Source organism: Eschrichtius robustus, chromosome 5 (genome assembly GCF_028021215.1).
Source record: "Eschrichtius robustus isolate mEscRob2 chromosome 5, mEscRob2.pri, whole genome shotgun sequence".
In the NCBI taxonomy this organism is placed as follows: Eukaryota; Metazoa; Chordata; class Mammalia; order Artiodactyla; family Eschrichtiidae; genus Eschrichtius; species Eschrichtius robustus.
Window position 1 is genome coordinate 89567228 of NC_090828.1, and position 15379 is coordinate 89582606.

A 15379-nucleotide genomic window follows, 5' to 3' on the forward strand; every position below is an offset into this window, starting at 1 on the left:
TGCAGAATCCATAGCTCTAATCCAGGATCAGAACTTCCCAACACCGGCATGATAGTCTACCTGAGTTTATTTTATACTAAATATGATAATTATTCCTGATTGTTTCTCAGACTAAATTCTTAAAAAAAAAAAAATCTTTGCTTCTAAAGCAATAGAATGCATACCATTCCTCTTAGAGGAAATTGAGGGAGTTATCTTAGTTGTTATCTTCAGGAGGAAAAATGTTTTTATTCATGTAATTGTTGTGTATGATTGTCTGTTGTTGTCATATTAATCACTGGAGTAATGGGTGCTATGTAGGGAACTTCACTTTGAATCATTATGTGAATAACCCTTGTCAAACTCAGAGGTTCCCTAATCTAGTCTTCCTTCTTCACTCTTAATATTTCACTGTGTAATTACAGCTCCCAATCCCTGTGCAGCTAATGATGGCAGAGGCCCCTGCTCTCATATGTGTCTGATCAATCATAATAGGAGTGCTGCTTGTGCTTGCCCACACTTGATGAAGCTTTCCTCAAATAAGAAGACCTGCTATGGTAAATTTCTTACAGTTCTTTCCTAAACTCCAAATTGAATTTTCTCAAATTGTATTAGCATTCAGATTTTCCTCATAGTAAAGCGGAAGAGGTTTTTAATGTCCTTAAAAACATTTGATGTGGTGCTATTTTCAGACTGTTGATGATTCATCTACTTTTGGGGAGACTGACGAATTCTTTAAATATGTGATATGCTTCACTTTGCTGTTTATTACCTCATTCACTTTTTTTCTTGCTACTTTCTTATTTGGTGTGTTAGCAGAATTTATCTCTACAAAACAGGGAGATTTGTAAGTGAAAGTGCATTATCAGAAAATGATGATGTAGGTAACCTGCATAATAAAGAGGTGCTTAACAGCTTTAATCTCCTCCTGCTCGTCTACATTTACTTTAGCATCATTTTATCGGGGATTATCAAGTTGAAGGGACAAAATATGAAGTAAAATATGTAACTTGGAAAGGTTTGTAAAAAAATACTTAAACAGCATATTTAAACTAAAAACTGAAAATAAAATTTGTGAATGAAAACCAGACTGTGGGCTCTTCAGAGCCTTTTTTTTTTTTTTAGATTCCATATATATGTGTTAGCCTATGGTATTTGTTTTTCTCTTTCTGACTTCGCTCTAGATGTATATGTATAGCTGATTCACTTTGTTTTAAAGCAGAAACTAACACACCATTGTAAAGCAATTATACTCCAATAAAGATGTTAAAAAAAAAGAGGACACAATAAAAGTTGGTGGTTGATAATGAGATATGCTGGGAACTGTGCTTTAACTCTACACAATTTAGAGGTGAATTCAAAAAAAGTGAAGGTACCTTGAACTCTACATAAGGTTTTTGATATAAAATAATGTCACATGTAATTACAGATAGAGATCTAATTTACATACCTCATACACATATTCTACATTCTTGAATACACCAAGTTTGCTCTGGACTTTGGGCTAGCTGTTCCCTCTTTTGAAAATACTCCTCTCTTAGATTTTCTAATTGTAGGGTCCTTTTTGCTATTCATGGGTTGTTCAAATGTCACCTTTGTAGAGGGCTTCCCTGATGACCTAGTTTACAGTAGCTCTCCTACTGATATTTTCTTGTTTCTGGTATTCTTGTTTCTGGTATTCTTGTTTTTGATATTTCTTGTTTCTGTTCTTTATTTATTGTTTATCCCTCTTAGAATGTAAACTACTACATGAGAAGGCCCTCATTTATCTCATTTACTTCTGTTTTCTGAGGACCTGTAATTTTGATTGGCATATAGGAAACATTCAGTTAATATTTGTTGATGTTAAATAAATGGTTGCTCTCTTATTAAGTCAAATGTATTTTTGATGTTGCTACAATACCTTGGAAATTAGAACTTCTCAAATAACTTCTCAAAAAAAAAAAATCAGACTGTGGGTTTTTTTAGTTTTGTTTTGTTAGTAATTTTTGTTTATTTGCAAAGCAGTTACTTTTAAGGGCAAAAAAGAGTGTATTCATCAAACCTTAACTCAGGAATTTAGGCACATGTGGCTTTAATTAATTTTATACAATAATACCATATCTCAAATATCAACAATAACCCCAAAGAGGAAAACAAGAGACTAGAACATCTGACTCCTATTTCTATTAAATCTACTAATACTTCACAAACTCATTGCAAGAAAGGTGCCTATTTAAGTAGAAATGATAGAATGCCTCACGATATTAATTACTACAGATTCACAAAAATTTACAGTACAGCATGCTTTAACATTATTTGAACCCTAATTTTGATAGGGAAAATATAAACATGATTTTTAAAAGCAACGTTTAATCTCATTTTATTCAAAGTAGTATAGAAAAAATGTTCTTAGGTTCCTTCAAAAAGCACTTAATGCACTGCAGTATTGTTATAGTTATAAACAAAGAACAAATATGGCTGTTTGGCGTTTGTAGAGTTCATGTCCTTTAACAAGTTTGTTTGAAATTCTAAGATCAGATCAATTACTGATAATTTCTTGGCATTTCTAACTAAAGAAAAATGACTTAAGGATTCTAACTTGTTTTACATTTGTTATTATTAAGTACTTTCATTTAAAAATAGATAAATCATTTCTGCGTTCATGTTTCCATCAAATCTTGGTCATGATTTTCTGGTGTTAAAAACCTATTAAATCATCAACAAATAATATTTAGAATTTCTAGACAGCTTCAAACTTGCCAAGCTTATAAAGAAAAACACATTTCTATTTCTTTTCTAGAAATGAAAAAATTTCTTCTTTATGCAAGACGTTCTGAAATCAGAGGAGTGGACATTGATAATCCGTATTTTAACTTTATCACGGCCTTTACAGTCCCTGATATTGATGATGTTACTGTGATAGACTTTGATGCATCTGAAGAACGTTTATACTGGACAGACATTAAGACACAAACCATTAAACGGGCTTTTATTAATGGAACTGGATTAGAAACTGTTATTTCAAGAGGTAAAAGATTTTCACTTTACATCTTAAAAAATGTTTGTTATTCAGTTTGTAATAATTGCATCTCTTTTGTATTCTTTTTCTATTATCTAATTCTATGTAGTTAATTCAGAGTTGGAATTGATTATTCAGAGATTTAATAATATGCTATATCCTAACAATTGTAGAATGCTATAATTATGTTGCACATAGTAGTCTGATAACTAGAAATTTAGTTTCACAAGAAGAAAAAATTTCAGAACAGATAATTTGCAGATTTCTAAATAAACAGATTGGAAGACTCCTTTTTGCTGATGCGGGAAAAGTTGTATTTGCCTAGAGAAAATATAGGATATTGGTAAAGACTGGTTTCCCCCTCTGATTCAAGCTTGTTATCAACTTTCTTTTGCGTGTATTTTTACAGAACTAGACTAAACAAATAAGAGAGGAAACCTGTTCCTATCCACCTCCTGACCCAGCAGGTTGAATCACAGGTTTTCAGTAATGCTGTTGATTAACCATGAAAAAAAAAAAAAAAAAAAACTTTTCCCAAAGTAGAAAATATAGCTGAAATGAGACATACATATAAATGCAGTGGCCGAATTCTAAATATTTAGCATTGAATTATCTTCATTTTTGCTTAAATTTTGGTATAATGTGATTTCTGGGTCAGTTATCGTTTTAGTGAGTGAATCTTAGTTGAGCACCTGCTGTTTACCGTGACTGCAAAATCAAAGAAGGCACAGTTTTTCTTCAGTTCCATGCCCCCTAGGCATGATAGAGTGATTTGAAGGAGGATGGAGGAAGGCATGATCAGTCATCCATATAGATATATCAAACTCCTCTGCCTGAAGCATACTGACAATTTAAAATCAGACCTTATTTGAGCAATGATCAACTTCTTAACGAAAGCAATAAGAAGTGCAGGTTTTACATTTACAGTGTTTTTCAAGAGTTTCCACTGGCTTGAGTACCATTAGTAGATCTGAGAGTATTTGAGCACTCAGGTGCTCTTGTATGTATGCTAGCTCTTTACCCATCTCAGGTTAGTACTGTTAATGCAACTTGAATGAATTGGTTATAAGCTTGTTTAAATATTGAATTACAAACTTTCCCTAAGAGAAGAGCCTTTCTAAAAAAGCTAATGCGGGCTTCCCTGGTGGCGCAGTGGTTGAGAATCTGCCTGCCAATGCAGGGGACATGGGTTCGAGCCCTGGTCTGGGAAGATCCCACATGCCGCGGAGCAACTGGGCCCGTGAGCCACAATTACTGAGTCTGCGCGTCTGGAGCCTGTGCTCCGCGATAAGAGAGGCCGCGATAGTGAGAGGCCCGCGCACCGCGATGAAGAGTGGCCCCCGCTTGCCACAACTAGAGAAAGCCCTCGCACAGAAACGAAGATCCAACACAGCCATAAATAAATAAAAATAAATAAATTTAAAAAACAAAACAAAACAAAACACAGAGGCCCCCCATCACTGCTCATGAAACCATTGTTTAAAAAAAAAAAAAAAAAAAAAGCTAATGCAAAGATTTCCTTTTTGTGCAGGATTTTTTTACAGGAGCAAGGGGAAAAAATAATTATTGTTAGACTAGATTTAAAAAGACTACCTGGTAAATGATCATGAAAAATCTTGAGAGAACAGTTAAAGCACATAAGGTACTCCCAAGACTGACAGTCAGTTTGGTGGTCTTCTCACAAGAAATTCATCAAAGTCTAATAGAAAATTGTTCACATACTTTATCGTGAATGTGAAATACTTTCCAAAGGCTCTATGAATTGTATAAAGTAAAAGATGTTCTATCTCAAAAAAAATTGGGGAAAGATTTTCTGTCTTTAATTGTAAATTGATAACTAGTAGTAATTTGGTGAGTTTATCTTTGAGAAAATCACAAATGTATCTCCATTTAGCAGACTCTATTTACAATTATTAACCAAAAATTGAGCAATAATATTTTCTCACTAATAATAGATGTACTCATTAGGATCAATAATTATTAATTCAGTCATTTTGAAAAGTATTAGAATATGTTCTATATGATAAGAAATTGAAGGAGAGTCAGTATAGAGTGAATAGTATGAAGTACAGAACAAGAGGGTGTTATACGAGCTGATGGAGCTAAAAAAAACAGGAACCAAATCATGCCAGCCTTTATAGGATAACTCGTTGATTTTTATGTTAATACTAAAAATAATGGAAACTTAGGAAATGTTTTAGGGAGAGTACAACTACATGATTATCTTTGCTTTGGAAAAGATCACTCTAGATATTATGTTTAGGGACTTCCCTGGTGGTCCAGTGGTTAAGACTTTGCCTTCCAATGCAGGGGCTGTATGTTCGATCCCTGGTCAGGGAGCTAAGATCCTACATGCCTAGCGGCCACAAAAACAAAACATAAAAAATATATAGGGCTTCCCTGGTGGCGCAGCGGTTGAGAATCTGCCTGCCAATGCAGGGGACACGGGTTCGAGCCCTGGTCTGGGAAGATCCCACATGCCGGTAGAGCAACTAGGCCCGTGAGCCACAATTACTGAGCCTGCGCGTTTGGAGCTTGTGCTCCGCAACAAGAGAGGCCACGACAGTGAGAGGCCCGCGCACCGCGATGAGGAGTGGCCCCCGCTTGCCGCAGCCAGAGAAAGCCCTCGCACAGAAACGAAGACCCAACACAGCCAAAAATAAGTATAAATAAATAAAAAAAAATATATATATATATCTATAGATATATATATATATATAGATAGATATTATGTTTAGTGGAGAATTGAAAAGGTCTGGGTTGGGGGGTAGATGAGCAGTAGACTCTGGGAAACAAGGCTTCTATAGTGGTTTTAGTAAGAGGTGATGGAAGCCTGGACAAGGGTGGAAACAATAGAGATAGTGAAATGTGGAAAAATCATTGAGATATCAACGAGTAAATATATGAAATAACTGAATATGAAAGTTGAGGAATAGACATTTTCAAGGACAACTCAGTCTCTGTCTGCCCCACAAGTTGAATGACGTTGCTTTTCCCTTTCTTCCAAAGTGAAACCTTGTTAGGGACTGATATGTCCTTCCATTAAAAGAGAAACTTGAGATGAACTTTTGACAGTTCAGTTTCTGAACGCATCAAAGTATCTTAAATCCTGCCAGTAATTGTACTTTATTTTACGCTTTCATCTTTTAGATTCCTTGTAAATGACTCTTTGGCCTTTCTCTTCTTATACTGTTGGCCTCTGTATTTTCTCACTCCATTGTCTTCCATCTACTGGAATTTTTCTTGAGACACTCTTCATATTTTCCTCAGCCCAAGTCTAATGTGAAACCACCAAAAAAAAAAAAAAAAAAAGATCAGGCCCCAAATCAGTGAGATCTAGATTTTGGAAACAGTCCTTGAATTAAAGTAGAAAGTTTAGACAGGGAACATCTGTTGTTTTGCCTATTACTGAATAGAATTTTCAATTTTCATTTTCACCCAGGAAGCCTTTTGGTGGAAGAATGTCAACATCTGTGATTTAAAAAAGAGGAGAGTAAAGAAAAGAAAGAAAGAAAGGCAAAAATGATACCTATAAATGCCATTCTATTGAGAACTGTGTATCTATAGCAATGGGTGCTAAATGAGCAATACTTCCCACGTATATTCTTTATCTTTTAGTTAGAAAGATAGAAATGCTATTTTAGTTTACTCCATGGGCTTTTTTTTTTTTCTCACACGATATTCTGGATTTTGTATCTGGGATGTTGAATGGGTGGGGAGATAGCAATTACTTCACTAAGACAATCTATAACCTCAAAGAGCTTTATATCTGGTGAGAGTGAAATGTAAACATCTAACTAAAGTATAAGACTCAATGAAATAAGGAGGTTAATAAGGTGTAAGCCACTTCTTACAAAGTTAGCACAAGGAGTACTGAATTCTTACGTGGGATTACTAAATTTCCCACGTAGGAGGAGGTGGTGAAATGAGGGTTCTGGAGGAAACTGTAGCAAGATCAATCTGGTTAAGCTATCAGTAGGCACAAAGATCTGGACATACATACACACAGAGGAGCAAGCAGTGAGGGGCAGATAGATCTTGTAAAAGAGTAAACTAGAAGGTTCGTATCATGGCAGATCACAGAGGGTCTTATACCAGAGGAGCTGGTTTTGTTTTTTTGTTTTGTTTTAGTTTTTTCCCTCAAGACAATGGAAAGCTGCTGGAGACTTTTACAGATGGGTATAGGTCATTCAAACTCTTTTGAAGATAAATCACATTATCAACCTGATAGTTAGATTGGAAAAGTGAGAAATTATAGACAAGGATACAACTAGAAGGTTACAGAGATGTTCCAAATCTGAAACCAAATTTAGATATAAGAAGGTGACAGACACCAAGAGTAGATGTAGAAGTAACTGAACCTGATGAATGAAAGAGAGGTGAAGTTGACCAAATAATTGGAAGGATATTGGAGACATTGATCCAGATGAAAATAAAAGAAGGAGGCTTGCTTCAGAATTTTTTCCCAAATCAGCAGTGAGTTGTTTCTATAAGATAGGAATAATTATAGGTTTAGGACATTAAGAATATAAAGATTAGTCAAAAAGTTATAATTCTGCCCCTATGTTCTCTCAAAAAAAAAAAAAAAAGATTGGGAATGCATACATATGTGGTAAAAGTGACAAAACCAAGGCCATGGTAAATGCCCAATTTTTCAGAGTTGGAGAGGCAGAAAATTAGTGAGGGTGAGCGTAGAAAGCTCCCAAAGTATTTATAATGTTCTTAAGCTGGATCATGGATTTATGGATGTTTTATTAATTTGCATACCATGTGTTATATATAGTAACATATATATGTATATACACACATACATGTATATATATTTGTATGATCAGTTTTTTCATAAATGCAACAAATAGAATATTAATATTTACAAAGTTCCCTTGAGAAAGCTTTTTACAAGCATTACCAATTTGCTTTTTTAAACTTTGCTTCTAAGAACAGTGAAATAATTGCCCAGAAACCTACTGCAAATGAGTTTTGATTAGTTGAAACCATAACTGCCCTCAGAAAGTTATAAGAATTGGGATCCCTTCCTCCTTTGAAGGCATGCCTGATTTGGGGTAGAAGTCTGTGTTCACGCCCAACAAGCTGGTGTCAGTAGGTCCACTTCATAGGAAAAATAAAAGATGTCTCACAAGCAGAGATTTGACAGCCAGTCCTTTTTCATTTAGATTTCTCTACATTTGAACCAATTTGTATGCTTACCTCCATCCCTCTTTCATTTCAGGCCTTCTTTCTGTAATCTTTTTTCTTCTCTCTGAATTATATCCTTTAATGTTCCTTTAGTTTAGTGAGAATCTGTTAGTGATAATCTGATATAATATCTGAAAATATGTTTATTTAGTCTTCTTTTTTTAAAGATAATTTTTTTAAATTGTAGTAAAATACACATAACATAAAGTTTATCATGTTGACCTTTCTATTTTTATTTTTTTTTAATTTTATTTTTGGCCACACCATGCGACATGTGGGATCTTAGTTCCCCGACCAGGGATCAAACCCATGCCCCCTGCAAGGGAAGTCCCTTGACCCTTCTTAATTGTACAGTTCAGTAGTGTTAAGAACATTCACAGTGTGTGACCAATCTCCAGAACTCTTTCTGTCTTGCAAAATGAAATTATACCCATTAAGCAACAACTCCCCATGCCCCTTCTCTCATCTCCTGGAAATCACCATTCTATTTCTGTGTCTATGAATTTAACTACTCTAGGTACCTCATATAAGAGGTATCATATAGTATTTGTCTTCTTGTGAATGGCTCATTTCACTCAGCATGATGTCTTCACGGTTCATCCATATTGTAGCCTGTCAGAATTTCCTTTCTTTTTAAGGCTGAATAATATTCCATTGTATGTATGTATCACAATTTGTTTATACATTCATCAGTCAATGGACATTTGGGTTGTTTCACTTTTGGCTATTATGAATAATGCTGCTGTGGACATAGGTATATGAATATTTCTTTGAGACCTTTAAATTCTTTTGGTTATATACCCAGAGGTGGAATGGCTGAATCATATGGTAATTCTATTTTTAATTTTTTGAGAACTGCCATACTGTCTCCCACAAGGCTGCACCATTTTAAATTCTCACCAACAGCCCGCAAGGGTTCCAATTTCTCCATATTCTTGCCAATATTTTTATTTTGTTTCTGTTTTTCTTTTGTTTTTTGTTTGTTTGTTCATTTTCTATAGTAGCCATCCTAATGGGTATGAAGTGGTATATACTTGTGGTCATGATTTACATTCCCTAATGATTAGTGATGTTGAATATCCTTTTGTGTTCTTGTTGGCCATTTCTGTATCTGCTTTGGAGACATGGCTATTGAGTTTTTGCCCATCTTTTTGTTGATGTTTAAGTGTAGTTTGAAAGATAATGATGGTTGAGTATAAATTCCAAGTTTAGAGTTACTTTCTCTCAACCCTTTCCAGATATTATTTCACTATCTTTTCACATCTCATTGCTGCTGAGAATCTCTGTTTGTCTAATTTTGTCTAATTGTCATTCTTTTTTGCAGGATGTGTCTTTTCTCTCTATATGCTTTTAAGATCTTCTCTTTCCTCCTGATAATATTTTTACTTAGCAACCTAAAATGTGTTGTACTTCCTTTTGGGTCATGTCTTTCATCAGCACAGGGAGGAAAAACCCTCAACTATTATATCTGACCATTTTTTCTAGCCTAGTCTCTCTATTCCTTCCTTTGTAAACTCTGACTAGGTATGGTAGGTTATTCATTCTAACCTCCAACTCACCTAATCTTTTTGTTTCTCTGTGCTTTCTCTGGCTAACTTCCTTCTATTTGTCTTGCAGTTCACTAGCTGTCTTGCAGTAACTAGTGTCTAACCTGCTGGTTAATCCATCTAATGAATTTTTTTTTTTTAATATTTTCAAGTTATTTTTGCTTCTCATTTATATATATTCCAAGAAGATTTTTAAAAATAAATTATTGTAGCTTGCTTATTATTTTGAAGCATATATTTTCCTTTAAAATAGTCCACACATTTTTCTTTATCTTACACATGATAATTTTAAAACATGTAGGCTTTGGAGACTTAAACCTATTGTTTATTTTTCTCTTTATTCTTGGTCTTATGTCTTATTTCTTTTAATTTTAATTTTTTGTTCTGATCAATTACGAGGAGAAACTCAGTCTTTGGAAATTGTGAGGACCTGGGTTAAGAAATTTTTTTCTTCCATAGAGGATTTGAATTTGCTTCTGTTGGAGGGAAAAGGCGCGACGATAAGCCAGGAATCACTTTAGTTTGATTCCTCCTCTGCCCAACCAATGAATACCTTGTTTATAAACTATTAATCTCTTACCTAAGCGTAGACCTATGCTTAGAATTTTTTTTTCATACCCAGGAAAGAGACAGAAAAAAATGTTTTATATTTATTTTAAAAATTGTTCTCCTTTTTGAGTAGGCAGATTTTTTTATTTCCCACTCACCCGAGGATGTAGATCCTTCTGATATCCTGGGATTGCTCTTGTTTAGCTCTGCTACTTTTTGTGAGTTTAAGGACCGAATCCTCTTGCACTGAGCAACTAATAATCCTGGAATCTCTAGATTATCATTACAAGTTTTTGTCCCAGTGGCAACACCAACCTCTGTATTCCCACTTCCCTTCCTTTATGATTTTAGCTAACATACAAGTGTGTGTTAGCACTTAGAGATATTCCTGTCTGTCTTATGATCTCAACAATGCATTTAATAGTTACAATTTATCATACATCAGGGAATTTTGTGGCAATGGAGGGCTTTTATGAATATCTAATCTGCCTTTCTTCAACAGTGAGAGTCCCTGGAAATAGTAAATTGAACTTTCTGAGAAACTTGTTCAGAGGTCTTGGCCTGACTTACTTGAAAACAAGAGTTGAGTCAATTCATTATTTTAGTATTTTTATAAAAAAAAGAAAAATATCATTAAACATATTGCAGTTTTTATTCTTCCCCCCACCCCTTTACTGTGAATTTACCAGGACACTCTAAAACAACGAGACTTGGGCATTAGTGGTGGTCAAAAAAGACATAAAATTTATCTTAGGCATAAAGCTGATAATTACAAACTCCAAACTAATGGACAGGAAAAGGGTGAGGATAGAAAATGAGAATTGAGATTGCCTGAGTATATGTTTAGATATGTACTCCTGAAAATACACTTGGGGATCTTACATCTGATATTTTTAGTTCCGCTCACATATCCTTAAAATTATGGATTGTGCATATCATGAATTCATTCATCAATTCATTAAAAATATTTATTTTGAAGGCAATGTTGTATACGTTTGGGGAGGGGAGCTATAAAGATAAATTAGCAAGGAGCCCACCTTCAAGAAGTATATGTGAAAGTATTAGTATGTTAGCAAATAATTATCACATTAGGTAGAAAGGGATTGACCAGATGTAGTCCTGGTGAGTTAGGTAGATAAAGAAAATCTTCACAGCTGGAATTTACAGGAGAATTGATTAGGTTTTTGTGGTTGAAGGATGATGTTGCCTATCAGCTGGCCTATTTTGCATGAGATTTAGAAAAGTGAAGATGTGATTGGATGTGAGGTCCAGGTAATTCTATATAGATTGGAAAGTTTAGGACAAGGCTGGGAATCTGAGAACACATCAATATGACTGAAGTGTAATAAGATAATTGGCTAAAAATAGTGAGAAATAAGGTTGGAAAGGTAATTATATTCAGATTATACAGAAAGCCAGGCTAAGGAATTTAGACATCACTTTCTGAGTGGTTGGAAGCAATAGAATACCTTGGGGCAACCAAAGGTCATGATCCAGAGCTCTCTAGTCAGAAAAATAACCTGGCAGCAACTAAATCAACTGCTTGAAAGAAGAAAAAGACTGTATGCTATGGAATATTAAAGATAGAAATAGATTTGAGGGAGCATGAACTACAGAATTCACAAGGACTAAATAGGTATTCATAGCTTACATTTGGCTATGATTTCCAGTTTAAAAATGCAATGTCTTCTCTAGGCTGTATGATTAGGAGTCAATCAGAAATAAGTAAAAGGATTTTGAGCAGAAGAGACAGCGGAAAAAAACCAAACAAACTCTGGATAACATGTATTTTAGAGGAAATAAAAACTTATTTTGTTTGCCAGTACCAAGCAATTCAGGGTAAAAAAGCAGAAAGTACTAAGTCCTTGGTTTGGCAAAGTATCCCTCAACCCTGAATTAAGCTGCATGAACACACATCCTCTAATATTCACAACAATCCTATGAATTATCTATAATTATCCTCATTTTGCTGATAAAAAAAGGCCGAAATTTAAGCGATTTAAGGACAAAAAATAGGCACCCAACCTAGAACAGGAAGCCAAATCTTCTCATTACTGTTTCTCAGCAATCAATTAAGTCCAGAGGGTAAAGGAGGAAGAATAAATATTCTGGGTGAGGCAAGTAAATATCTGACTTGGCAGGTTTAGCTTTACAGAGGTGTTGTATTACTTTTTCTTCCCTTGAGAAAAGAGGGAACTGGATGAGAATAACTAAAGATAACAATAAATTTCAAGTGTTGGGTTGAGAAATGAAGTTCACATACAAAATTTGCCAACTTACCAGAAATTAATGATGAAAGGTAACTCGCAGAGTGAGAAGTTGTTGCTTAGAGGAGAAATTGAAACATGGGGAATACCTTTTAAGGGCACTGTGATTAAAAGTTATTTAGAAATAATAAAAAGAATATTGAGCAGGAAAATAGGCTCTGTTAAGACTCAAGGATGTAAACTTGGGGTAGAGCCTACCATGCCAGCACTGCACTTCACAGCTGACCCAGAACTGCCAGGCCTCCCTCATTTTGCTCCTTTAAATTTTGAACTAGTGAGACTTCCCTGGTGGTGCAGTGGTTGGGAGTCCGCCTGCCAATGCAGGGGACACAGGTTCAAGCCCTGGTCCAGGGGGATCCCACATGCTGCGGAGCAACTAGGCCCATGTGCCACAACTGCTGAGCCTGGGCTCTGGAGCCCGCGAGCCACAACTACTGAGCCTGAGTGTCACAACTACTGAAGCCCGCACGCCTAGAGCCCATGCTCTGCAATAAGAGAGTCCACAGCAATGAGAGCCAGAGGCCTGTGCACCACAGCGAAGATTGCCCCCCTCTAGCTGCAACTAGGGAAAGCCTGCGCACAGCAACGAAGACCCAACACAGCCAAGCATAAATAAATAAATGTATTTAAAAAAAAAAAATTGAACTAGTTAGCAGATTTTACAAATCCAGAGTTTTCACTTTCTGAAAATCTAGCTTGGTGGCATCTTTTGAAAATGATAAAAAGGGAAGATGTAGCAATTAGATGAGCTAAGTAGCAGCTGCTCTGGGTTTCTAGCAGCATTTGGATTGGAACTGCTGCTCTGGAGTAGTGACTACAGCACTTGGGAGCTAGTTATAACTTGCAAAATCTTAGGACCCCCCCCAGACCTACTGAATCAGAATCTTCCTTTTAAGAGTCTCCAGGTGTCTTGTAAATTTGAGTAGCAGGGGTCTGGAGAACCCTAAAAGGTACAGCATGATAGAAAATGTTAAAACTTTATGAAATAAAGGCGAAACCAAGTGAAAGTAGTCAAATGCCACAGATTGGGAACTAAATTGGCCTGCTTTACCTGTTAATATGTTTAAAAGATTTCCTAGTATCCATTGTTTTTAACACTTTCATTTTAATTTGTTTCTGTAATTTAAATGTGCAATTATATTTTAGCCTAAATTCCATCATTTTTAAAAAAGATGCGTGGGCTTCCCTGGTGGCGCAGTGGTTGAGAATCTGCCTGCCAATGCAGGGGACACGGGTTCGAGCCCTGGTCTGGGAAGATCCCACATGCCGCGGAGCAACTAGGCCCGTGAGCCACAACTACTGAGCCTGCGCGTCTGGAGCTTGTGCTCCGCAACAAGAGAGGCCGCGATAGTGAGGGGCCCGCGCACCACGATGAAGAGTGGCCCCCGCTTACCGCAACTGGAGAAAGCCCTAGCACAGAAACGAAGACCCAACACAGCCAAAAATAAATAAATAAATAAATAAATAAATAAATAAATAAGCTTTCATTTAAAAAAAGAAAGATGCCTAATTGAATCATCAAGTAATAGCAACCCAAATATTCATATTGGATGTAATGAATCAAAACATAATTAGATTTCAGTAATTTCTGTAGAATCCACATTGGAGGAATGTTAAAAGGGCTTTAGTTTCTTTGCTCATATCTCAGTCAATTTCTGTCAATTATCCATTTTAAAAATGTTCAACTCTGGTCATTCTTTTTGGAAAGTTGAATTGTTTTATTTCATTTCAGTAACAAATTGGCATTCAAAACATAAAATGGCCCATTTGTTGATGGCCCACAATTACTTTCTCCTAACTAGAAAGATGTGCCATCAACTAGAGAAGCTATTACTCTAATTTGAATTTTGGTCACCTTGGCCCATAGGACTGCTGCCTGTGTCTGCTCCTAAGTGTTTACTAGTGAATCATTGACTGTTAGTGTAATTTCAATGCCAATTTTTACTTCAGGTTTTCAAATGGCTCAGCAGTAAGACATTAATGATTATTCATGCCTTAAGAAGGGCTGATAAGGGAATGAGATTACAATCTTGTACAATTTTAGCTAACTAATAGTGTAAATTAAATTTTCCCTGAGACAGAAAACAACTGACTTAGAAAGCCAAAAGAATGAAAAACTTCGTTCATTTTTAATTTTCTCTTTCCTGTTGTACAGATATTCAGAGTATCAGAGGGTTAGCCGTGGACTGGGTCTCACGTAATTTATACTGGATTAGCTCAGAATTTGATGAAACGCAAATTAACGTGGCAAGGCTAGATGGCTCCTTGAAAACCTCAATTATCCACGGAATCGATAAGCCACAGTGTCTAGCAGCTCACCCAGTCAGGGGGTAAAGTATGATTATTTTTTTAAGTTTTCAAGAATTTTACACACTTTTGCTCTGATTTTATGTAAAAACTTTGTTGAATTCAGAAGGCACACACACTCATACATATACATATATATATATATATGAGCTATACAGTCAAAAAAGCAAATGTGAATATGGAAATTGTACGAGATCCCTGGTTAGAGATTTCTGTTTTCTGCATGAAATCAGATTTTTATATATTATTGTAAAATTTTATCAATTTATGTTTCTAAAGAGTGACAGTTCAGAATAAAAAAAAAAAAGATGCCAGGAGAAGCTGTTAATTTCATTTCAAATACCAGTTGTTAATAACATATTTACTGTGTGTTAGTATTACGGTCACTGCTAAGTAGATCAGATTCTCCCATCTTCTGGCTAGTCATCATGTAGCCATGTAGAGAACTTGGGTAGGGCTAAAAGAAATTCTTTCTCCTGAGTGCTTTCAACTGGAATGATTGAAATGAGTTTGTTCCCTTCTCTGGTGCCTGA

General features: G+C 35.5%; 1 protein-coding gene across 1 annotated transcript in view; it reads left to right on the plus strand.

The window, feature by feature from the left end:
- LRP1B (LDL receptor related protein 1B) overlaps positions 1-15379 on the plus strand; it is a 1676205-nt gene that overhangs the window by 1044975 nt on the left and 615851 nt on the right. Inside the window, exons 29-31 of the mRNA XM_068543688.1 lie at positions 405-536; positions 2762-2989; positions 14695-14869. Coding sequence (XP_068399789.1) covers positions 405-536; positions 2762-2989; positions 14695-14869 — 535 coding nt within the window. The remainder of the gene's footprint in view (positions 1-404; positions 537-2761; positions 2990-14694; positions 14870-15379) is intronic.